This window comes from Cupressus sempervirens, chromosome 8 (assembly GCF_028749045.1).
Source record: "Cupressus sempervirens isolate cs-2001-9-10 chromosome 8, ASM2874904v1, whole genome shotgun sequence".
NCBI lineage: Eukaryota > Viridiplantae > Streptophyta > Pinopsida > Cupressales > Cupressaceae > Cupressus > Cupressus sempervirens.
In genome coordinates this window covers 160,722,323-160,748,976 of record NC_143125.1, presented here as the reverse complement: position 1 = coordinate 160,748,976, position 26,654 = coordinate 160,722,323, and the positions used below count along the sequence as shown (strand labels likewise).

The following is a 26,654-nucleotide window of genomic DNA, read 5'->3' as shown; positions in this document are numbered from 1 at the left end:
TTCCCATTTACATTCTTTCCTAGCTTTTGGGTCCTTTTTCTCGTATAACATAGGAGGGTTAATAAGATGTACCCAGTTCTTTTTCATACTTTTGTCCTAATTAGAAAATGTCCCTTCTATTTTTACTGCTTTATGTAAGTGGCTATTCATAACTTTCGTTATACTAGCTTTGATCTTGTTTAGAAGAGATTTCAAGCTTAGTTCTGTGTTATTGAAGATTCATCTATTTCTTTCTTTCCAAATTTCCCACAATAGAATAGCTGGTCATATATTCCAGAGTTTATCATATATGCTATTCTTATTCTTAGACGGCCAGCCAATTAGGTGGCTACATAGTTCCGTGGGAAGGGGAGAGGTCCATTCAAGTTTATTTCTAAGCCGATTCCAACATTTTTGAGTGAATGGGCAGGAGGTGTTTCGATGTCTCATAGTTTACTTTACAAAGACAACATTTTGAAGGACCTTCAAATCCCAATTTTGTGAATCTATCCACTGTTAGGATACATTTTTGGATCACAACCCATAAGAAGATCCCTGCCTTAGGTAAGCATGCTGTATCCCAACATAATTCTAAAGGAATGTTAAGGTTATCCCATCTCTACAATTTTTTTTTTCATCTTAACTTTGTATGACCCATCTTTGGATGCTCCCCATATAAGTTTGTCTTCCCTATTTTTATGATTCACTTGTCGATCTTTGATGGTGTTTTCAAAATTGATTTTGTCTATAGGAGATATATCTACATTCTCCAATGTTTTCCATATCCCTATCTATCTTTTTAAGGTATTTATAATCTGAAACCTTCGTACCCCATTAATTGATAAGCTCATTTTTGACACTTCCAGGGATGTTTGAATTGATGAGTGGAGGCTGTCCATCCCATGAATCTTCCCAAAAGAGGGCATCATCTCCCCTACCTAGATCCTAGGTTACATATTTGTTGATCATTGACCAACATTTAACCATAAAATTCCATGTCTCTGATCTTGCTGGAGGATTCTTAATTCTAAATAAAGATGTTGGATCATTCGGATTTAAGTATTTGCAATACAAAATTTTTGCCCACTTATTTTCCCTTTCTTAATACATTCTCCAAACTAGTTTTGCCCCCAAAGCCTCGTTTTGCCAATTGAAATTCTTAATACCTAATCCCCCTTTATATTCTAGGCTACAAATCTTTTCCCACTTGATTAATGCTTGTTTCTTTTTTTCTTCTATTCCACTCTAGAAGAAGTTTCCGAGTTTACCTTCCAATTTTTTGTTAGCCTTCTTAGGTAAAGGAAGAAAGGAAAGTTGATATGTAGAAAGGTAAAGAAACAAATTAGTATTGATTTTTTTTAAAGACCTAAGAGTATCTCCAAATGAACACAAATAACTTTTAATTTAACCTATGAATTTTTTCCATCACAAAGACTTTTTATTAAAAACCTGTTTCTAGATTTGACACAACCACCTAAAGTCATATATATTATTAGTATATTATATCAAAGAACAAAATCGTGTCTAAACTTAATCTACCAATCAGAATTGAACCTTGAATCTTAAACCTACATGAAAAAACTCAAATATAACCTTACTAACTCCCTTAACTAAAAAATTACCTACAAATATTAAGATTTTCACATCACTTCTTTACTTTTTTTAGGAATAAGTAAACAAAAATAATATTATTATTTCAAACTATTATTAGCCTCATGACAAATCCACCTTCAAATTTCCCAACCCATGATGATCATTTTAAAGCCCTCACAAATTTGATTGTTCTCCAATCCCTATCAATGAGAATTGAACCTTGAATCTTAAACCTACATGTTAAAACTCAAATATAACCTTACTAACTCTCTTAACTACAAAACTACCCACAAATATTAAGATTTTCAGATCACTTTTTAATTTTTTTTAAAGAATAAGTAAACAAAAATAATGTTATTATTTCAAACCATTGTTGACCTCATCACAAACCCATCTTCAAATTTCCCAACCCATAATGATCATTTTAAAGTCCTCACAAATTTGATTGTTCTCCAATCCCTATCACACTCTCAACGATCTCCTCACGTTATAAGCTACTTGAATATTACAGCTAGTTATAAACCACTTCCCAAAAAACAGTCTCCGCACTTCGATTGGGTGGTTAGCAGTACAAATAAAGACTGTCATTCGCTTTCTCAAAAGCAAATTGCATTTGCAGCAGAAGCACAAAAATCATTAGGAAAGAGGAGAAATGGAGGACGTTGACAGTGGAAGATGGAGAGATCTTGATTGCTTGCTTCTCAGGCCAGGAAACCTTGTCGGCGAAAATTTTGAGCCAGGAGCAGAGGTAGGTTATGGTTTTCTTTCTTTCGATCGTCTCTTCTGGAGTTTGGTTTCATTCCGCAGCTTTATTAACCAGGAATCGGAAGACATCTTTAAGTTTATGGTTTTCCTTCAAATAGTTCTCCCGAGTAGCTTTTTACGCTCTCTTGCGTTTGGTTTTTTTTTGTGCGTTTTGTTTTATCATAATTTTTTTCAATACGATCCTCTGAATTTCCAGTTGAGTAAATTGAAAATACCCAATTGTTATTACGGCCATTATCGTTTTCATAGAACAGCCAAGTAATGCCATGTATATATTATAGTGGTGGTTGTCGTCAATCTCTATGATGTAGAGCATCTCCCAGGATGCTCGCTATCCATTATATCTCTGTATTACTGTCTGTGACTAAGGGATTGCATGTTCTACTCTAGTAGGCTTCGCTAATATACTTTCTTAACCCCAACACAGAACAAATTGGTTTGGTTAAAGACTAAATGGCTATAATTATAATTCTTCAGAGGCCTTTGTTCGCTAGCTTGACTTGCACGCAATATGGTCTTCCGGGTCTCAAAGTAGCATTTTATCAGAATATAATTCAATTCTGATTTTAACTGCACCACTTTGGACCTATAAGATTGAATTAACTGCGACCCAACCTGGTAGATGAAGGCTTCCAAATTGGTTTGTTTTGATGCAAATAAGATACCACACTTAGAACTTTCGAACATCTGACTTTGGAGTTCTAGGAAATATGTTTTTAATATTTTTATCTATAGGATGACTTCACTTAGTAAAGCAGCTAACAGAACTTTTCATAAACATGTCTGGATCTGTTGAGTACCTTGGTTATGTAACTATCAAATGCCATTGCATATCAAATTGTGGTCATTGGCAGAGACTTACCACTTGTCACGATTAGAGTAAACCATTTTTAGCCCATGCCTTCTATTACGTGATCTATTGAAGCAACACTGTGAGTTAATTAATCCCTATACACCTGTAAAATCAAGCAATATGGAATTTAGCCATTGGCTTGCAACACTTGCTGACAGTTGCTAGTGGCGTTGTATCAGAACAAGTTAACACTTTCTCCCATAATAAATGTTTTGTGTTTTCTCCTCCTAGCAAAAATAGAATGTTTTGGGTTCACTGCACCCAAGTGATTCCAATGCTTTTTGTAAGATGGGATTTTCTGATCCCTGATGCACGCCACTGGGAAAGACATGAGTCAAGTTCAACCACATGGTTGGCAAAAGCTCTTCTATTTCATAATTATGCTTTTTCTGCAATGATATGGTGGACTTTGCAGTGGGATATGCACATGATCTGCTGTTTTATCAATTTCTATTCTTGCATATTGGTAAGACTAAAAAACAAGCAGTTAATAATTATTTGGAGGGGTTCTAGTTTGTTTAACAATAGTAATACTTTTGCACATTATAGCAACTTTAAAAGTTTTATGCATACATTATGCTAAGAGTCCTCTATTTTCTGTAGAGCTCCAAGACAACCAAGTGCAGTTTCTGGATTTTAATTAATTACTCTTATTCTGCATTCAAACTTCTTTGGATATCTTGGAATATTTGTTTGTTTAAATTTTCAGCTAAATTAACTCACAGTCAATATTCTCTTCTTATACATTTAGGAGGGCAGCTATTCCTTTCAAATATTTACTGTTATTGATTACTGTTTTCTAAGTGTCATTTCCATTTCTATCTTTGTTTTATGTTGCAGTTGAGAAGTGATTTGCAAGAATATGTCAAGGTCTTGGTTGTAGGAGCTGGGGGTCTTGGCTGCGAGTTGCTAAAAGATCTTGCCTTGTCTGGATTTAAGAACATAGAGGTGATAGATATGGATACCATTGATGTATCCAATCTCAATCGGCAGTTCCTCTTCAGGTTTTATTGAAACTTTGGCATCTCAGATGTATTTGCTACAAAAAATCTTTTTTAATATAATGAGTAAAGCTCTAAGTATAATGCACTGTGGCTAGTAGTTTAATGCTGGGCAATGTAGGGAACCCCTATTTTAATTCAAGGGGAAGTTTGGCAAGGTTGGTTTCTAACAAACTAATGTCAGTGGCTCCTTAAGTTTATGTATGCCCAACTGTTGAGAGGTGGAGATGGAGTAGGATTCTAGTGAATAGTGATGTGCTCTTTTTGTTAAAACAATTCATACATGCCGTTGGGATGCATTATTGAAGACTGCATAATGTAAAAAATCATCTTTTTGGAATTTTCAGTCCACTGTGACATTTAAAATAAATTAATTTCCATGAAATTGGTTATGGTTGTCACTGTGAGATATATTCTGTGTCCACTATTGAACATTTTGTTTTAAATTTGATGTAACTGTTTCTGATTGATTATTTACATGCAGAACATTTGTCCTCACCTTTAGGATTGTGATTTTGCAGGATGCAAGATGTGGGGAAGCCAAAGGCGGAAGTAGCTGCAAAGCGAGTCATGGAGCGAGTTAGTGGGGTAAACATTGTACCCCATTTCTGTCGGATTGAGGAGAAAGAAATTGACTTCTACAGCGAGTTTAATATAATTGCACTTGGTCTTGATTCAATTGAGGCTCGGAGCTATATCAATGCAGTGGCTTGTAGCTTTCTTGGTACTTTAACATATGCTTGTTTTTAAAATTTTCTGGCATATTTAAAAATCTCTTGCAGTGGTGTTAATCATATTATGTACTTTGTGCTTTCAATCATTTATCTTTTTTCATTATGCAAGAAAACTGTCAAATATTCCTGTTTGAAATCAAACATGTTTTCATGTATTCTACAGAATAGTTTTTGACTTTCATGTTGCATTTATGCAGCATTGATGGCTCGGAGGAGGTCTCTGTGCTGTTTATCTGAAGCTATGCCACCTAATAGACAATTGACAAGTAGTTCATATCATGCACACAAAATTGGGAAAAAATATAATCTTCAAAGAGAGACCAATAAAATATGGGAAGTAAGTCATTAAAATAACCAGTAAACTGTCATTAATTAATTATTTAGCCTAATAATATATACCCGCTTAAACTCATAGAAGACTTCTATATAGATGAAAGGTCCTTAAAAATTATAGATGATATATCAATCATTACATAATGGTTTGTGCGTGATTGCATTATTACATAAATTTAATCTTTTGACTTACGTGATTATGTTGTCTTCATTATGTACCCATCATAAGCATGCCTTTTTACTGATTACTGACGATGCAGAAAACTGTCACTAGACATGTGGTATCACTTACAACAGAGAAAACTGTGCTCATTTTCTCTGTTTTTTCTATCATTAGTTACATAGTTTGAAAACTCAGACCTGGAAAAATCTCAGCAGCCCAAATTTGGACGTAGGCATGGGATTTTACAAATAAAAAAAATAGTAAATATACATTAATATACAAACTAAACTTAGATTAATGCAGGATAGGGATAATCAATGAATGTAGAGAACATGTAGGTCTATTTTGATTATTAATTTGCTAAGTTACTGGTTTGGGTATGGGTTTTGGTGTTATTTTTCTGAGGATCACTGCAAATGTACTAAGCACTGCCATTGTATTTGGTATATGTTTTCCAATTGCAGCCACCTCTTATATATATAAGAGAGTGAGAGAATTTTCATTAACCTAATTAAAATCATTGAGTTATACCTAATTAAAATCATTTAGTTTTATATATATATATATATATATATATATATATATATATATATATATATATATATATATATATATATATATATATACATATCTTGATGTAATTTATCTGAGTAAAGCTACAAAACATCAACACTCCCTCTTAGCTATGGAGGATAAACTCTTGACCATATATTACCTCAATGTAATATACAAATATCTTTGATCATAAGATATTCAATATTTTGATATCAAGAGTACTGGTCTTCCAGAATATCAATACGTGATATTCACCAAATACTCAAATAAGTTTTGATATCACATCTGATATCATGAGTATTGGTCTCCGAGAATATTGACATTCGATATCCACCATGTACTCAAAAAGTTTTGATATCACATATGATATCATGAGTATTGGTCTCCTAGAATACATGCTATTCACCAATTACTCAAAAATGTTTGATATCAATTTGAAATCACAAGTATTGGTCTCCTAGAATATCAATAAAAAATTGAATGAAATTCTAGAACTTCAAATGACAAGGTTTGCATTGATTGATTTCATGTCATCTCTCTTGCAAAGAGCATTAGATGACAAGACACCACGAAAGATTACTGCCTAACATCCCTGAGCGCTCTCAATGCATGTGCCAAATAGGGAAAGTAGAGAATGGTGTCAATTCATACTGAAGCACACCATAACTATCAAGACGTTCAAAGCACCCAACTCTTCATACTTAGAGATAAGATACATCTGCAGATATAGAGCCATAGAGAATCAAGGTATAGACAGGTCAACTTGAAATAGTGACTAGGTGGAGAAAGTATTAAGTCAATACACACTTCATCATTATGACTGAAGATGGAACATACTTCATGTATACTCGACGACTTGTATTTCTGAGATGAACGATTATAGGAGTGACGTCTTAGACGTTGATATCAAAAGGGATACCTACGGGATACAAAGAAGGTGGCCATACATATCAGTGATTATTGTAGTCTATTTAGTATTATTGGCTATCGATAAAGTTATGAGGAATATTTAATTAAAAGTTCAGCGAGCCAAATCCACGCCTTCCTTACTTGTGAGTCTTTGTAAAGATGAGACATGTCACCATGAAATTAAATAAGGGAAGAAAAGAAATGTTGGAAAGTATGTAGAGGAAATCCACCAGAGACTATACCGATGTGACAACCTGATAGGGGTCAACGAACCTTGTGTCGAGGGAAGTTCTTATTAACACCTTTTCAAAGGCATTCAATTTGGTTGAGCCTGCGTGGGGCTCTTGCTCTTGAAGGTGGAGTGATTTGGATTATGTCATGCATGGATCACAATGTGATTATAATGATTGCTTGGATCAAAGCTACATTGCAAAACACCATTTTTTTTTTAGCGACAGAAACATTATGGATTGAACACAAATATATGGACAATGGGATATCATTGTGTTTGGCCATGGTGATGATAGCACATAGATTAAGGAGACTAGGCTCAAGACACTCAAGAGTTAGTGAATAACATCAAATGCAATTAACAAAGTTGAAGGAAGAGCACATATATGCTACTACGCGTGTACAAACAAGGGACTGCCAACCATAAACAAAAGAATCTAGAGAAGGTTGTAGTGTGGTTGGAGATTAAGGAGACTAGGCTCAAGACACTCAAGTCAGTGGATAGCATCAAATGCGATTAACAAAGTGGAAGGAAGAGCACATATATGCTACTACGCGTGTACAAACAAGGGACTGGCAACCATAAACAAAAGAATCTAGAGAAGGTTGCAGTGTGGTTGGAGATTGGCCAGAGTCTCTCAAAGCAATGTCTTCCCATGGAATGGAAGATAAAGGACATTGAGAATTACAAAAGAAAAGCAACAACCAAAAGATCATAAATCAACGTCATCAGGCAAAGACGATTGAGGAAAGACATGGAGAGAAGACTTCTTTCATATTTTAAGAGAAAATAATAAGATAATACATAACTAAGGAGGGATTAAAGGTTGGGGTATCAATCAGATATATCTACATGGTAAGTATATATATGGAAATTTATAAGGAATGTAGTTCTTCTATATGTAAAAGAAATAAGAATTGTGAGGAGAATATGTGTGCAGAATATTGGGATGATTTTATTTTAGACTCCTATTTTTAACATGTACAATAAGAGCTATATGCCTTGATCTCCTCCGAGAATGTTATTACAAGAATAGGAAGACTGTGATTTGGAGGGACCATGTTTAGACGGATTCTCCAGTGATCAATAAATTGTAGTAGTCAAGAGGACTGTGATTCATGAATATACCTCGTGACTGTGTGATTGTAATGGGCCTACCCCTTGTGTACATCATGAGGAAGTGACGACTTTCAAATGATGTCACTTGTATTTGTAGAAGTTATTGAAAGGTGACGATCTTACAATAATTTAAATTTTTATTATGATGGATATCTTACGATGTCTATATAGATCATGATAGATTATACTTTGCATGTTCGATGCTTATATAGTAACCAATATGAGAATGCATGTGCATATACCTTATAAACTTTTTTGGAGGACATGGTGAATGTTATGCAAATTGATATTCTGGGAGGCTGTAATGTCCCCTTTTTAACATTCATAGCATGATGTTGTCGTTAGCCTATTTCCCCACAGTCCCGTAGGCTAACCAGGACATTAAAGGGACTTGAGGCCATTTGGCCTAGATAGTTTCAGTTGCAGGTCTTTCTGAGGGGTTTTGAGGCTACTTTGGGCATACTTACTATTTATAGTAAGTCATCTTGAACATGGTCGGACATCCAGTAGCAGCAGTATGTCGATGGTAATTGTTTAAAATCGACAAGAAGACTTGTTTATCATTGATAAGATTTGTTATGTATTAATAAAGCTATTTTATAAAGTTAAATTTAAATATTTAACTTTATTAATGCATAGACTATAGTTTGTGGAAAATATTTAAATTAAAAGAGTCCCCTTTATTTTATAACACATGGAGATATAAGTTACATAAAGAAAGTTATGTTTTATCCCACATTGAGAAAACGAAGGACTGAGCTCTTGTGAGAACACTATAAAAGAAATGGAAGAGTTTCTTTTTAGTATACTTGGATGAAGATTAATGTTATGTTGCTGGATATTTGTTTATCGGGCTTGGAGGACGGAATCCCTCTTGCTAGCATTCTCTTCGCTGTTGAAAGACACAGTCAGGAGGATTAACGGTGTTTCCAAACATACTGAGTTTCATATAGTGTTTTGCTACAGTACGGATGAATAGTGTTTTGCTACAATGCGGATGAATAGTGAATTTGCTACAGTGCGTGAACAGTATTTGCAACAAGTTTATTGTTTATTCTTGCTGATTTGAGGGTTTGGAAGGCTGCCAACTACATCTGCAAAAATACTACAGCAACTAATTCCAGGTTTCTTCTGTCAAATTTTAATACTTTTGCATTGTAGTTGTTGAATACGAGACTGATATTTGTTGCAGCATGTTAAACAATTGTATGAGCACATTTACATGGCAAAAATCAATATTTAATTAGCAAATAAGAAGTTTCAGATTTTCCTATATATTGTAGTATGTGTGCCAAGTGTTTGACAAAAATGCTATGTTGAGTTATTAAGAAAATTAATTGATATCATAAAGTAGCTTGCAAGTTTCTTTATTTGGGAAAAATAGGGGAGGATATTACAGTGGTATCAAAGCTATAAGTCCTGCAATCCTGTGGGGGTCTTATAAGGAATTTGGAATAGTCGGATAGAGGGGAAATTGTTTGACGAAATGTCAAAACACTAAAATCAGAGCATTTATGTTTGAGCATGCGACAGGGGCTTTATAATTTCTGCAGTACCAGAGCAAGACAACATAGGATTTCAAACTTGCAGAGCGAACAGTCTAGTTCATCCGTGTAGGTGGACATAGAATCCAATCATACAAACACAGAGGAGGTATTCTTTGATCAAGACAGCAATATGGGTGACCGAGATGACAGGAATACAGGATTAGGCAAAGGCGGGAATGCCGGTCAAGATCAGGGAGAGGAAAGATTTTTACAGTTATTAGACACCTTGGCACAGGGACAACGATTAGTAGAGCAGAGAGTATAGGAACAGAGTCAGAGATTGGAGCTTATGATGCAAATGATGGCTCGTCAAATGGGGTTGAATGCTAATGTGGGTGGAGGAAATAATTAGAATGGTAATAATCAGGATGGGACACATAATGGAGGCGAATAAGTTGGGAACAATTTCGGTCATGCACCCCAGCAAACTAGGACAATGAGTTCGAGGCCTATGATTCCCACATTTCCTCCTAGAGCTCCAGAGCAGCCCGTACCAGAGCCCCAAATCACTGATATACAGGACCAGTTGAGGAGAGATTAGGAAGCCGGAGGTCCAGATTTTACTGCTGCAATTACCTTTAGGGAGTATATGGATGTGTGGATGAAACATATGCCACGTGGACATGACAGGAACCAGAGCTATGAGCTACAGAAGAAAGTAGGGAAACTTCAGTTATCATATTATGATGGCTCGGAAAAGTCTACAACAAGAGCTTGGGTTCAAAAGCTTGACACATACTTTCAATTGAACCCTATGCCTGAGGAAGAAGCTATTAAGTATGCAGCAATTCATCTGGATGGGTTAGCACACGAGTGGTGGCATCATGGCATGGTCACTATGGGACATGCACACATTACCTCATATGTGGAGTTTATGGAGAGACTGATTGAACGATTTGATAAGAAGGATCCAAAACTCCATTTCAAGGAGTTAGCTCAGCTTAAACAGTGGGGATCATTGGAAACATACATTTCAGAGTTTCAAAAACTTGCAGTGTTAGTAATAGATGTATCTGAACGGAGGATACTGGTTCTATTTATGGATGGGTTAGCTGATCCGTTGAGAGGGTGGATTAAAGCTCTCAACCCTCCCACTTTGCAGGAAGCCATTAAGAAAGCTCATGACATGGATTCCTCTTTAGCTTCTAAAAATAAATTCCAGGCAAAGAGTTTCCCTTCGAGGAAAGATAAGGACAGTAAACCTTTTCATAGAGAGGCTCAGCCACCTAAGGAGGAAAGTAAGAGGTTGGACAATGAGACACTTAATGATCTCAGGAAGAAGAAGCTTTGTTTTCATTGCAGGGAGCCTTGGGATTTGTCACATAAGTGTCCATTGAAAGCAAAAGCTAAGTAGATGAAGTACTTTTCAGCCGAAGAGTCAGTGGAGGGAGATTCAGAGCAGTCATCAGAATCAGATGGAGATGATAATTCTTCACATGAGGAAGCACGCAGTGATAGCACGATAGCTTAGTTGTCCAGTATACAGGAAGCCGTCACTTTCAGAGTTAGGGGTACTTTGGATGGACAAAAATTTGTGGCACTCATTGATATAGGGGCAACACATAACTTCATTGATGAGAAGTTTGTGTCACGCAGAGGGCTACATACAGAGGAGCATAGAGGATTTAAGGTGATGGTTGCTGATGGCTTCAAAATCGACTGTACCAAGAAAATCACCAACTTGCAACTTCGTTTGGGAGATTATGACATGGTGGGAGATTTCTTTGTGGTCAACATTGGTGATCAGGATATGGTGCTTGGGATGAATTGGACGAAGTCTCTGGAAGAGTTTACATTTAACCTCCAGAAAATGGAAATGAGGTTTGAGGCAAATGGTAAGAAGATAGTGCTCAGAGGTTTGTCAGATGGGAGACTTTGATTGTTGTCACTCAAGCGGATGCAGAGTTTCTTCAGACACGACCAGGTGCAGTGGACAACAGAGTTTAGAGTAATGCCTGAGGTGACAGAGCAGCACAAACAAGAGTATCCACCTGATGTACAGAAAATAATAGGTGTTTGGTGAGATACCTCCAGGGAGACCCCTGGATAGGGGAATCGAGCATGTTATTGAGTTAGAGGAAGGGGCTAAGCCAGTTATCATCACACCTTACTGCCATCCAAAGAGATATAAGGATGAAATAGAAAAGGCAATTAAGGAGTTGATTGACATGGGGCACATACGGCCAAGCAAGAGTCCTTTCGCTTCTTCAGTAGTATTGGTGAAGAAGGATGGTACAATGAGGATGTGCATTGATTATAGGGAGCTAAACAAGAAGACAATCAAGAACCGATACCCTATTCCGCGCATTGATGAGCTTATTAATGAATTGCACTGTGCCTGCTACTTCTCTAAGATTGATTTGAGATCTGGCTACCATCAGATACGGGTTAGAGAGTTGGATGTGGAGAAGACAGCTTTTAGATGCCACTACGGACATTTTGAGTTCTTAGTCATGCCCTTTGGGTTGACTAATGCCCCCGCCACTTTCCAGTCCTGTATGAATAGAGTGTTCAGAGATCAGTTGAGGAAGTTTGTGTTGATTTTTTTTGATGATATACTGATATACAGCCGTACTTGGGAGGAACATTTGAAGCATATTGATGCAGTGCTCAGCATTCTAGAGAGGGAGTCATTATATGCCAAGATGAGTAAATGCCAGTTCGGGATGACAGAGTTGCTCTATCTAGGGCATATTATTAGTGCAGGAAGTGTTCGGGTTGACCCAGACAAGATTGGGGCCATTCTGGATTGGCCACCGCCGAGGAACACTTCACAACTCAAGGGATTTCTTGGGCTTTGCGGGTTCTACTGCAGATTTGTGAAGGGATTTTCACAGATAGTAGCACCACTTACAGATTTGACACGGAGAGACAGTTTCAAGTGGTTAGAGAGGGCTCAGGATTGTTTTGACAAGTTCAAGGAGCTGATGAGTACATGTCCTGTTTTAGCCATTTCAGATTTCACCAGGCCTTTTGAGCTGCAGTGTGATGCTTCAGGAGAGGGCGTAGGAGCTGTCCTTATGCAGGACAAACATCCCATCGCATATGAGAGCAGGAAATTACGAGGTGTTGAGAGAACTTACAGCATCTATGACAAAGAAATGCTAGCAATCATGCACGCGCTAGCTAAGTTCAAGCAATACTTAGCAGGGAGCCGATTCACAGTAAAAACAGATCATAATAGCTTGAAACATTTCCTTGGACAGAAGGATCTTAATGACAGGCAACAGAAATGGGCGAGTAAGTTATAGGCCTATGATTTTGACATAGTCTATGTCAAAGGGAAGAAAAATATTGTCGCAGATGCTTTATCCAGAAGGCCTCATTTGCTTGTTGTTGGGATAGTCATGGATGATTGGAGAGAGTTGATCTTGGGAGAGTATGCCAAGGATAGTTGGGCATCTAGTGTTATTGAAGGAGCTATTCAGGATAGTTGATACACTGTTGTAAATGATTTGATCATTTACAAGGGAAGGATTTATTTGGTACCTGGCTCTGCCATGAAGCAAAAGATCTTGAGAGCATTTCATGATTCACCATTAGTAGGACATTCAGGATTTTTTAAGACGTATTGGCAAGTGAGAGAGCACTTCACTTGGAAGGGGCTTAAATCAGAAGTGCTACAGTTTGTTAGGGAGTGCCCAGTGTGTCAGCAGAACAAACAGGAACATTCCTTTCTAGGCGGTTTACTACAGCCCCTGCCTATACCAGAGAAGAAGTGGGATAGCATTTCCATGGATTTTATCACAGGCCTTCCAAAGGCATAGGGTCAGGATTGTATTTTTGTTGTGGTAGACAGATTGACAAAATTTGCACATTTCTTTGCGATTTCATCCACATATTTAGCAGTACAGACAGCAAAGCTATTCTTTCGAGAGGTGTTTAGATTACATGGGATGCCACGGAGCATAGTCAGCGACAAGGATAGTAGGTTTATGAGCCACTTTTGGCAGGAGTTGTTCAGGTTGTGTGGAACAGAGCTAACTCCGAGTACCAGTTACCACCCCCAAATTGATGGGCAGACAGAGATAGTGAATAAATGGGTTGAGGGGTACCTTCAAAACTACATTGCAGGAGAGCAGAAGGCTTGGGTGAAGTGGTTACATCTAGGGGAGTACTGCTATAATACCTCTTTCCATATGTCTATTCAAATGTCCCCTTTCATGGCACTGTACGAGTATGATGCTCCTAATTTTTTGGATTTGTTATTTGGGGACAGTAGGGTGCTTAAGGCCAAGGATATTTTGTAGGAGTGTCAGGACATTATGCGATCTTTGAAGGAAAATTTGCAAAAAACACAAAATTAGCAGAAGCAATATGCTGATCAGCACAGGGTTGAGAGGTCTTTCGAGGTAGGAGACATGGTGTACCTCATGTTACAGCCGTATAGACAGTCCTCTCTCAAGAAGAGTGGAGCAGAGAAATTGAAACCACGCTACTATGGACCATTCAAAGTAATTAGGAGAGTGGGCGAAGTAGCTTATGAGTTGGAGTTGCCTGCAGACAGTAAAGTGCATAATGTATTCCATGTGTCACGCCTTAAGAAGGCATTGGGCCACAATGTGGTGCCTTCAGTAGTATTGCCATCTCTTGATGATGAGGGAAAGCTTATCTTGGTTCCCGAGGCTATACTTGACTCCAGGGAGAGGGTGCTTCGCAGGCGGATCATCAAGGAGTACTTGGTCAAGTGGAGGAATTTACCAGTGGAGGATGCTACTTGGGAAAATGAGCAGATATTACAACATCCAGAGTTGAAATTGCTTGAGGACAAGCAATTTTGGGAAGGGCGGACTGTAATGTCCCCTTTTTAGCATTCATAGCATGATGTTGTCATTAGCCTATTTCCCCATAGTCCCATAGGTTAACCAGGACATTGAAGGGACTTAGAGGCCATTTGGCCTAGATAGTTTCAGTTGCAGGTCTTTCTGAGGGGTTTTGAGGCAACTTTGGGCATACTTACTATTTATAGTAAGTCATCTTGGACATGGTCGGACAACCAATGGCAGCGGTATGTCGATGTTAATTGTTTAAAATCGACAAGAAGACTTGTTTATCATTGATAAGATTTGTTATGCATTAATAAAGCTATTTTATAAAGTTAAATTTAAATATTTAACTTTATTAATGCATAGACTATAGTTTGTGGAAAATATTTAAATTAAAAGAGTCCCCTTTATTTTATAACACATTGGAGACATAAGTTACATAAAGGGAGTTATGTTTTATTCCACATTGAGAAAACGAAGGACTGAGTTCTTGTGAGAACACTATAAAAGAAATGGAAGAGCTTCTTTTTAGTATGCTTGGATGAAGATTAATGTTATGTTGTTGGATATTTGTTTATCGGGCTTGGAGGACGGAATCCCTCTTGCTAGCATTCTCTTCGCTGTTGAAAGACACAGTCAGGAGGATTAACGGTGTTTCCAAACATACTGGGTTTCATATAGTGTTTTGCTACAGTACGGATGAATAGTGTTTTGCAACAGTGCGAATGAAAAGTGAATTTGCTACAGTGCGTGAATAGTATTTGCAACAAGTTTATTGTTTATTCTTGTTGATTTGAGGGTTTGGAAGGTTGCCAACTACATCTGCAAATATACTACAACAACTAATTCCAGGTTTCTTCTGTCAAATTTTAATACTTTTTGCATTGGAGTTGTTGAATATGAGACTGATGTTTGTTGCAGCATGTTAAACAATTGTATGAGCACATTTACATGACAAAAATCAATATTTAATTAGCAAATAAGAAGTTTCAGATTTTCCTATATATTGTAGTATGTGTGTCAAGTGTTTGACAAAAATGCTATGTTGAGTTATTAAGAAAATTAATTGATATCATAAAGTAGCTTGCAAATTTCTTTATTTGGGAAAAATAGGGGAGGATATTACAGAGGCTGTAACAAATGTTTTTTCATAACAAAAACAAAGACATTTTATAAGGAGATTTTCCAACATTCATTGAATAAATAACTGAAATCCTTTTCATATGACATTAATTGTTTTTAACTATTAACAATTAACTGAAATAACCATATCAATGATCATCTGAAAATAACTAGTTTAACAATTAATTGAAAATAACTGTATCCATGATCATCTGAAATAACTAGATTAATGATTAATTGAAAATAATTGTATCTATGATCAACTGAAATAACTAGATTAACGATTAGCTGAACATAACAATATTAATGATCAATTGAAATGACTAGATTAACGATTAATTGAAAATAACCGTATTAATGATCAACTGAAACAACTAGTTAAAGATTAACTATCTTTTCTATATACAAGTAAAGTAAATGCTTATCATGGAAGAAGAAAAGAAACGTACGAGTATCATCTGATGAATCTTTAGCTGGTTTTGCAAGCCTTGACTTTCGGTAAGAGGAGAAGCATTGACTTAGGCTTAACCTCCCAACCTCGGATCATACTTATCCCCACACAATCTATTGAATTAAAAAGAGCCTCACTACCTTGGGATTGGGCTTGGGATATTCTTAGTCTAGCCACCTGAGCATTCTAGTGTTTAGAATGTCTGCACAGTTATGGACGGTCATGTCTGCATAACTGGCACCACTGACATCAAGTGATCAAAAGATGGCAAACATGCCTTTAAACTACCTTGGCCAAAGTTTTTTGATGGGTTCAATGACCCGATCACCACCGTTCGACTTGACAACAAAAAACCATTAATAAGGATGTGCATGAGCTATTAAGTAAATGTATTTAGTTTTATTATATCATATTTGATTCTTTTCATGTCTTTGTAGATACCATCTCACCCCTTCACCTTTTTCATGGCTATTCAACTGGCGAGTCCTCGATGCTCAGATTCTCAAAGCAATCAACTCTGGCTAATGATTCTTAACTGAATCAAGAATGTTATATATTTTTCAGCGTATCACAATCTGTGATTTAGAAGAGCATGTTCTATAAATCTTGTAGCAAATAACATTTGGTTCTGATTATCAAAGGCATAAGAAATACGACTCTGTGTCATGGATACTTTATTACTATGGATAACAACTCCTTAAGTGAGTCAATTAACGGTACTTAAACATGATGGATATATTGCCATTGCCTACTGCTAAGAAGTTCGGTTTACAAGAGTAGCTGATAAATAAATTCATAAATTGCTTGAGGTTGATGGACCACATAACCTGATATATTTCTAGAAAGGTGTGGAGCCCTGCCAAACGCTAATGATCCAATTCTCTTCTTGAATGATCCTCAGGCGAAACCCACAAGGTGATTTTCAGTCATGTTTCTTAGCCGGAAAGGTATATAGTATTCAATTAGAGAAGAGATTTGCAATGCTAAGCTGAATGGAGGTATATTAGATGGTAATGTAGGGATTTTGTGGGATAGATGGAAGTTAGATGCTTGTATGATAGAAGTCGGGTGTCTGGAAATGATATCAAAGACGGATACTTGGGAAATAGAAGTCGGGAGTTTGAAAAATAAAAGAGATGTCTCCGTTTCTCACTCACGACTCCACTAAAAAGGAAAAAACGCGACTCCTTAAAAATGCAAAGTGTTAAATTGATTTCAAACAAGAAAGAAAAATAAAAAGGATGGAAAAAGTTTGAAGGTTATAATTCGAAAATTATTATGATTTATATTTATATATGTACATGTAAATATATTGGTGAGGTGGCATCATTTTATTATAAGAAAATAATATGATGGTGTCACTTCATTTTTATATCTGTGTATGTACATAGATTTATATTATAATAATATGGTGAACAATTATTTAAAATCCTTTGAGGCGCGTATTATAGTTTAGTTAAATTATTTTATGTTTCTTGAATTATTTATTTAATAGCTCATGTGGGTCCTACAAATGTATCCTGAGTTCAAGTTGTTAGGTCCTTACCAAAGAAGTTTAAGGTCATACTTGCCAATCCTGTTGACTGGACCAAGCAAGTATCCCATTCCGTTGATTCCATTGATCTCGTTTAGCAATGCGTCCGCCCTTCATCTTCTCTTGCAATCACTCGTGAAACACTTCCACCATAATAACAGTTCCATAATTATTTTCATATAAACATTTAGAAGACTTTAAATTATTAACCATAATTCCAAAATCAAGTAGTTGCTAAACATCATATAACAATAATGGTTAACGACCATCTTCATTAAAAATTAATACAATGGATATAAATAACTACCTACTTCACATGGTCATGAAAGAAAATTCCGTTAAATCCAACGACTATGAGCAATTTTAAAACTAGGTCAAAATTTGGAATGTAATAGAGGCCATTACATAGAGTACTTGGTGAATATCACACGACTTGATGTTCTAGAGGGCCATTACCCATAGATTACTTGGTGAGTATCACACGACTTAATGTTCTAGAAGGCCATTACTCACAATACTTGGTGAATATCCTGCATTTCAACATTTTGGAAGACCATTATTCAAAGAGTATTTCGTCAATACTCATGATATCATATGTGATATAAAATATTTTTGAGTAATTGGTGAATATCATGTATTCTGGGAGACCAATACTCATGATATCATATGTGATATCAAAACTTTTGGAGTACTTGGTGGATATTGAATGTCGATATTTTGGGAGACCAAGACTCATGATATCAGATGTGATATCAAACCTTATTTGCATATTTGGTGAATATCATGTGTTGATATTCTGGAAGATCAATACTCTTGATATCAAATGTGATATCAAGATGTTGAATATCTTCTGATCAAAGATATTCATATATTACATTGAGCTAATATATGGTCATGTGTTTATCTTCCCTAGCTAAGGTGTGTTAATGTTTTGTAGCTTTACTTGGATAAATTATGTCAAGATATGTATATATATGAGATAGATATCTGTATATATATGAGATCTATATATAATCGTATATATATATATATATATATATATATATATATATATATATATATATATATATATATATATATATATATATATATATATATATATATATATATATAATATCTATATTAAGAGATTATATATTTATAATATAAAATATATAACTAAGAGATTTATATATTTATAATAAAATATATAACTAAGAGATTTTAATTATGTTAATGAACAAAGATGTCCCATGAAGGGACATGTCTATTCTCTCACTCTCTTATAAATATAAGAGGTGGCTGGAATTGGAAAACATACCAACATAATGGCAGCTATTCCATTTGCAGCGGTCCTGAGGAATTCAACAAGTACTCCAAACACAAAAAATAGAAGAGGCTGTTAAAATAGCAACAGGCAACTCCCGATATTTTTTGGGATTTCTCTACACTCCACGCAAATGCACCAGTTACATCCGATGACAATAATCTTAGTTGCCAGATTTGTCTTAGACAAGCCGGATTTGGATTCAGATTCAATCCAAATCCAGATTCCCGCTTGGATCCTTGAGGATCCTTGATCAACCCGCGGATCTTGATGGATCCACAGGCAGAATCAAGGATCCTGCCCAGGCCGCGGATCCTAATGGATCCATAGGCAGAATCAAGGATCTTGTTGGATCCTCAAGGATCCAACTTGCCGATCCTGACGGATCCAGAGGTAGAATCAAGGATCATGCCTGGATCCTCAAGGATCCAAACCATAGCCTGAGGATCCACAGACATAATCAAGGATCCTGTTACGGATCTTGACGGATCCATAGGCAGAGTCAAGGATCTACCTGAATCCTCAAGGATCCAAGCCACAGCTTGAGGATCCATACGCAGAATCGAGGATCCTGGCCAGATCCTCAAGGATCCAAGCCACATCCCGAGGATCCTCAAGGATCATAATTTCATTTTGTAATTCAGTAATTCAAAGTGAATGCGTTGATTCCCTTTATAATTGTGAAAATAAATCAATTATCAAGTATATTAGATTCATAGATCCATACTAGAATCATAGATTCATATGAAATGATTTGGTTTTAGAATAATGTATATTTCTCTCATCTTTTAGTATATATATATATATATATATATATATATATATATACACACACTAATCATAATTGGGGAAAAAAACCCCGAATCCATGGATCCGATTCACATGCCCGAATCGGATTCGTTTCATGAATCAACAACTAAGAGAATAATGCTTCACTCAATACGTTGCTCAAGTTTTTGTATTCGCAATGCCAAAGACCCACCAAGACTTGTTGCTTAAGGCACAGAGAAATTAAACGACCATTAAAGTTACCATTCTAATATGTACGAATTGTAAATGAGTCTTCTTTCCACCATCAAAGTTACCTCTTGTGAACATCATCATAATTTCCACCAAATCAGCTTGTTGAAAATCATAATATTTGGGGCCAATAGTAAGGCTGCTGTCCAATTTTTTTTTTGATATTAGAATATGAATTCTTCACTCTTCTTTTTGTTGCACAAGGATATCAAATAAAGATAGGGACCACAAATTAATTTGCCCAATTTTCTGAAAAACCAAGAGTATATGTGTTGTCTATAGTCCACTAATAATTTTACTATTTTTACTTTTGTTTGGTCTTTAATGCACAGCTTATAATATATAAATGAGGGCCCAACCAAATCTTATAAGTTGATTTCCATGCTTGAAGTGCCGATGCAATTTATAACATTCTTCATCGCAACAAAATATATGAATTTTATAGAAATAATAGGATATCATAATGTCAAACCATAGCTCCTTTTACACCTTATTCCATTTGATCATCCTACAATATATTAATATTGGTTTGCCGATAAAGCCTAAACTTTAAAATATTCGTTGACAATAATTTTTCTCTCTCAACAAATATAATATTATTTTCTTTCGAAGTCTTTTTTTAAAATTCTTTCTCACATTTGCAACTAGGCTTTGATACCATGTTAATTTTTTGAGGATTGCCATTGTATTTTATAAGAGAGTGAGAGAATGGACATGTCCCTTTATGAGACATGTTTGTTCATTAACATAATTAAAATCTTTTAGTTATATATATATATCATCGTAGTTAGTTTTTAGTTTATTAGGTAGTTTCTATTTTCGTGCTTAGTTCACGATCGTCTCTTTTATAAACATTGCCTTTGTAAACCTATATAAGGAGCTTTCATCTCCTTTTTTAAATACAATTACAACAACATCAGTTTACCATAACATGATATTAGAGTAGGTCAATGGGATGTTATAAAATTTGGCAGATTTTTTAAGGAAAATTTGAGCCTCTTTTGATTTGGATTTTTTCCCAAAAATTTCCTTTTCAATTTTTAGAAATTAATATCGTTAGAGGTATTTTTTATGAAACTTTTGTGGTTTGTCTTCTAGGTTTTTTGTTGGAAATCACAAGCCTGGTTAAGGGTTTTGATCCTGCGATTTCTTGGTTCCAGTAGAAGTCTTTGATTTTTTAGGGTTGCATGTACTTGCATGTGCTGGTTTACGGTACGGAGTCTCTTGTTTTACCACTCTTAAAATTTTTTGATGGGTTTTCATAATTTTTCCCTTAAAAATCTTCTTAAGGGTTTCTATAATATTTCCCTTAAAGATTTATGATTCTGTAATTCACAAACTTGCGTGGGATTCCTTTGTGGGTCTATAATTTTTTCCTCAAAAACTATTTGTTTGGTTTTACCTTTTTTCCAAAAAATGAAGTTTTGTATTCTATTATCCATTTCTCAGATTTTGTCTAAAGTTTTGATTGATTTTTTAACTCAAAACCATGTTGGATTTTGATCAATTTTCCACCTCAAATTGTGTTGGGTATTCGTCGATTTTTCTCCTAAAAATTGTGGCTTTTTGCAATTTGCTTTGGAGCATCATGCTCACTTGTAAAGTTTCGAGGGTTTGCCGACTTTTTTCCCAAAATCGTCCTAGCCATTCTTAGTGTTTATCTCTATCTCTAGGGAAGAGCAACTTCATTATCCAACATTAGGTTGGATATTTTGTGATGATTTCTGTTTAGATGTTTTGCTGATTCTGGGGGGTTCAGCGATAGATCCATTTTAGTGGTAGGCTCTTGTCTCTTGTTGCAAAGCATTTTGTAGAAGGGGACACCCTTCTTTGTTTTTTTATGGGCGAATTTTGACTTTTTGGTCATTTACATTTTGCAGATCTAGAGAGGGTTATAGTAGTGGCAAAATGTTTTGAAGAATTTGTGACCAAAAGACAATAGTTAGACAATGACCATTAAGGGAGGGTATTAGAAAATTATAATGTTTTTTTTAATGTTCATCGTAGTCTTTAGTTTATTAGGTAGTTTTTATTTCCGTCTTTAGTTCACAGTATTTTCTATTAGAAACATTGTCTTTGTAAATTTATATAAGGAGCTTTCATTTCCTTTGTTTAATAAATTAATACAAATACAACAACATCAATTTACCATAACATGGTCTTAAGAGTAGGTCAATGGGATTTCATAAAATTTGGCAAAATTTTTAAGGAAAATTCGAGCCTCTTTTGATTTGGATGTTTTCTCAGAAATTTCTTTTTCAATTTTTAGAAATAAAAATTGTTAGAGGTATTTTATGAAACTTTTGTGGTTCGTCTTCTAGGACTTTTGCTAGAAATTGCAAGCCTGGTTAAGGGTTTTGATCCCACAATTTCTTGGTTTCAGCAAAAGCCTTTGATTTTTTAGGGTTGCATGTCGTTGCATGTACTTGCATGCTGGTTTACCATGTGAAGTCTCATGTTTTACTGCTCTTAAAATTTTTTGATGTGTTTTCATAATTTTTTCTTGAAAAACTTTCTTATGGGTCTCTATAATTTTTCCCTTAAAGATTTTTGATTCTGTAATTCACAAAGTTTAGTGGGATTCCTTTGTGGGTTTATAAATTTTTCCTCAAAAATTATCTGTTGTATTTTACCATTTTTTGAAGTTTTGTATTCTATCATCCATGTCTCAGATTTTGTTTAGTTTTGATTGATTTTTCAGCTAAAAAATCATGCTGCGTTTTGCAGTTTACTTTGGAGCATTATGCAAAATTGCAAAGTTTGGAGGGTTTGCCGACTTTTCCTCAAAATCATGTTAGTTGTTCTTAGTATTTTTCTCTGTCTCCACGAAAGTCCAATTTCATTATCCAACATGAGGTTAGATATTTTGTGATGATTTTTGGTTAGATGTTTTGCTGATTCTGGGAGGGTTAGTGGCAAACGCATCTTTGTGGCAGGTTTTCGTCTCTTGTTGCAAAGCATTTTGTAGAAGGGGGCACCTTTTATTTTTGTATGTGCGAATTTTGACTTCTTGGTCATTTACATTTTGTAGATCTAGGGAGGGTCTCAGCAACAACAAGATGTTTTGAAGAATTTGTGACCAAAAGACAATGGTTAGACAATGACCATTAAGGGAGGGTAATAGAAAATTATAATTTTTCTTTAATGGTCATCAGTCTTTAGTTTATTAGGGAGTTTCTATTTCCGTCTTTAGTTCACAATTATTTCTTTTAGAAACATCGTCTTTGTAAATTTATGTAAGGAGCTTTCATCTCCTTTGTTTAATACAAATACAATGACATTGATTTACCATATCATGGTATTAGAGTAGGTCGATGGGATTTCATAAAATTTGGTAGATTTTTTAAGGAAAATTCAAGCCTCTTTTGATTGGTTTTTTCTCAGAAATTTCCTTTTCAAGTTTTAGAAATAAAAATCATTATAGGTATTTTATGAAACTTTTGTGGTTCGTCTTCTATGATTTTTGCTGAAAATTGCAAGCTTGGTTGAGGGTTCTAATCCCACGATTTCTTGGTTGTAGCAAAAGCCTTTATTTTTTAGGGTTGCACGTACTTGCATGTGTTGGTTTACCATGAGAAGTTTTGTGTTTTACCGCTCTTAAAAATTTTTGATGGGTTTTTATAATTTTTCCGTTGAAAACTTTCTTATGGGTTTCTATAATTTTTGCCTTAAAGATTTCTGATTCTGTAGTTTGCAATGTTGTGTGGGATTCGGGTTTATTATATTTTCCTCAAAAATTATCTGTTGGATTTTATCATTTTTCCAAAAAATGAAGTTTTGTATTATATTATCCATGTCTTAGATCTTATTTAGTTTTGATTGAATTTTCAACTCAAAAACTATGTTGGGTTTTGATCAATTTTCTACCTAAAAAACCCATCTCTTGTTGCAAAGCATTTTGTAGAAGGGGGCACCCTTCATTATTCTTTTATGGGCAAATTTTCACTTCTTGGTCATTTACATTTTGCAGATCTAAGGAGGGTCTCAGCAACAACAAAATGTTTTGAAGAATTTGTGACCAAATGACAATAGTTAGACAACGACCATCAAGGGAGGGTATTAGAAAATTATAATGTTCCTTTCATGGATATCATAGTCTTTAGTTTATTAGGTAGTTTCTATTTCTATCTATAGTTAACGATTATTTCTTTTAGAAACATCATCTTTGTAAATCTATATAAGGAGCTTTCATCTCCTTTGTTTAATACAAATTCAACAACATTGATTTACCATAACATGGTATAATAGTAGGTTGATGGGATTTCATAAAATTTGGCGGATTTTTTAAGGAAAATTCGAGCCTCTTTTGATCTAGTTTTTTTTTCAAAAATTTCCTTTTCAAGTTTTAGAAATAAAAGTTGTTAGAGGTATTTTATGAAACTTTTGTAGTTCGTCCTCTAGGAGTTTTCTAGGAAATCGCAAGCCTGGTTAAGGGTTTTCATACCACGATTTCTTGGTTATAACAAAAGCCTCTGATTTTTTAGGGTTTCATTTACTTGCATGTGCTGGCTTACCATGTGAAGTCTCGTGTTTTATCGCTCTTAAAAAATTCTGATGGGTTTTCATAATTTTTCCCTTAAAAACTTTCTTATGGGTTTCTATAAATTTTCCCTTAAAGATTTTTGATTCTGTAATTTGTAAAGTTGTGTGGGATTCCTTTGTGGGTTTATAATTTTTTCCTCAAAAATTATCTGTTGTATTTTTACCATTTTCCAAAAAATGAAGTTTTATATTCTATTATCCGTGTCTCAGATTTTGTTTAGTTTTGATTGATTATTCAGGTCAAAAATCATGCTGAGTTTTGATTAATTTTTCACCTCAATAATTGTGTTGGGTTTTCGTCAATTTTTTTCCTAAAATTTTGTGGCTTTTTGTAGTTTACTTTGGAGCATTATGCTCACTTGCAAAGTTTGGAGGATTAGCCACCTTTTCTTCAAAATCGTGCTAGCTATTCTCATTGTTTGTCTCTGTCTCCGGGGAAGAGCAACTTCATTATCCAACATTAGGTTAGATATTTTGTGATGATTTCTAATTAGATGTTTTGCTGATTCTGGGAGGGTTAGTGGTAGACTCATCTTTGTGGCAGAGTAAGTGGTAGGCACTTGTCCCTTATTGCAAAGCATTTTGTAGAGGGGGCACCTTTCTTTATTCTTTTACGGGCGAATTTTGACTTCTTGGTCATTTACATTTTGTAGATCTAGGGAAGGTCTTTGCAACAACAAAATGTTTTGAAGAATTTGTGACCAAAAGACAATAGATAGACAAGGACCATGAAGGGAGGGTATTAGAAATTTATAATGTTTCTTTAATGGTCATCGTAGTTGGTCTTTGGTTAATTAGGTAGTTTCTATTTTCGTCTTTAGTTCAGGATTATTTTTTGTAGAAATATCATCTTTGTAAATCTATATAAGGAGCTTTCATCTCTTTTTTTTAATACAAATACAACAACATCGATTTACCATATATTTCCTTTTCAATTTTTAGAAATAAAAGTCCTTAGATGTATTTTATGAAACTTTTGTGGTTTGTCTTCTACGAATTTTGCTGGAAATTGCAAGCCTGGTTAAGGGTGTTGATATAACGATTTCTAGGTGTTGATCCAACGATTTCTTGTTTGAGGCAAAGGCCATTGATTTTTAGGGTTGCATGTACTTGCATGTGCTGGTTTACCATGCGAAGTCTTGTGTTTTACTACCCTTAAAAATTTCTAATGGGTTTTCATAAATTTTTCCCTTAAATTTTTTCTTATGGGTTCCATAATTTTTTCCCTTAAAGATTTTTGATTTTGTAATTCACAAAGTTGTGTCAGATACCTTTGTGGGTTTATGATTTTTTCCTCAAAAATTATCTGTTGTGTTTTACCATTTTTCCAAAAAATGGATTTTTGTATTTTATTATCCATGTCTCAGATTTTGTCTAGTTTTGATTGATTTTTTCACTGAAAAATCATGCTGGGTTTTGATCAATTGATCAATTGTGATGGGTTTTTGTTGATTTTTCTCCTAAATTTTTTTGGCTCTTTGCAATCTTCTTTGGAACGTCAAGCTCACTTGCAAAGTTTGGAGGGTATGCCGACTTTTCCTTAAAATCGTGCTAGTTGTTCTTAGTGTTTGTCTTTGTCTCCAGGAAAGAGCAACTTCATTATGCAACATTAGGTTGGATATTTTTTGATGGTTTCTGGTTAGATGTTTTGTTGATTTTGGGAGGGTTAGCTAAAGACTCATCTAGTGGTAGAGTTAGTGACAGGCTTTTGTCTCTTGTTGCAAAGCATTTTGTCGAAAGGGGCACCCTTCTTTGTTTTTTTATGGGCAAATTTTGACTTCTTTGTCATTCACATTTTACAGATCTAGGGACGGTCTTAGTAGCAACAAAATGTTTTGAAGAATTTGTGACCAAAAGACAACAGTTAGACAATTACCGTTAAGGGAGCATATTAGAAAATTATAATGTTTCTTTAATGGTCATTGTAGTCTTTAGTTTATTAGGTAGTTTCTATTTCAGTCTTTCGTTCATGATTATTTCTTTTAGAAACATCGTCTTTGTAAATCTATATTAAGAGCTTTCATCTCCTTTGTTTAATACAAATACGATAACATTGATTTACCATAGCTGGTATTATAGCAAGTCGATGGGATTAAGAAAATTTGGGCCTCTTTTGTTCTGGATATTTTC

At 35.0% G+C, this 26,654-nt stretch overlaps 1 protein-coding gene across 1 annotated transcript in view; it reads left to right on the top strand.

Moving 5' to 3' along the window:
- Window positions 1–2,090: 2,090 nt before the first annotated feature.
- The window catches only part of LOC149542058 (NEDD8-activating enzyme E1 catalytic subunit-like), an 85,949-nt gene continuing 61,385 nt past the window's right edge, over window positions 2,091–26,654 (top strand). Inside the window, exons 1-3 of the mRNA XM_089797097.1 lie at window positions 2,091–2,320; window positions 4,031–4,194; window positions 4,713–4,915. Coding sequence (XP_089653223.1) covers window positions 2,225–2,320; window positions 4,031–4,194; window positions 4,713–4,915 — 463 coding nt within the window. The 5' untranslated portion in view covers window positions 2,091–2,224. The remainder of the gene's footprint in view (window positions 2,321–4,030; window positions 4,195–4,712; window positions 4,916–26,654) is intronic.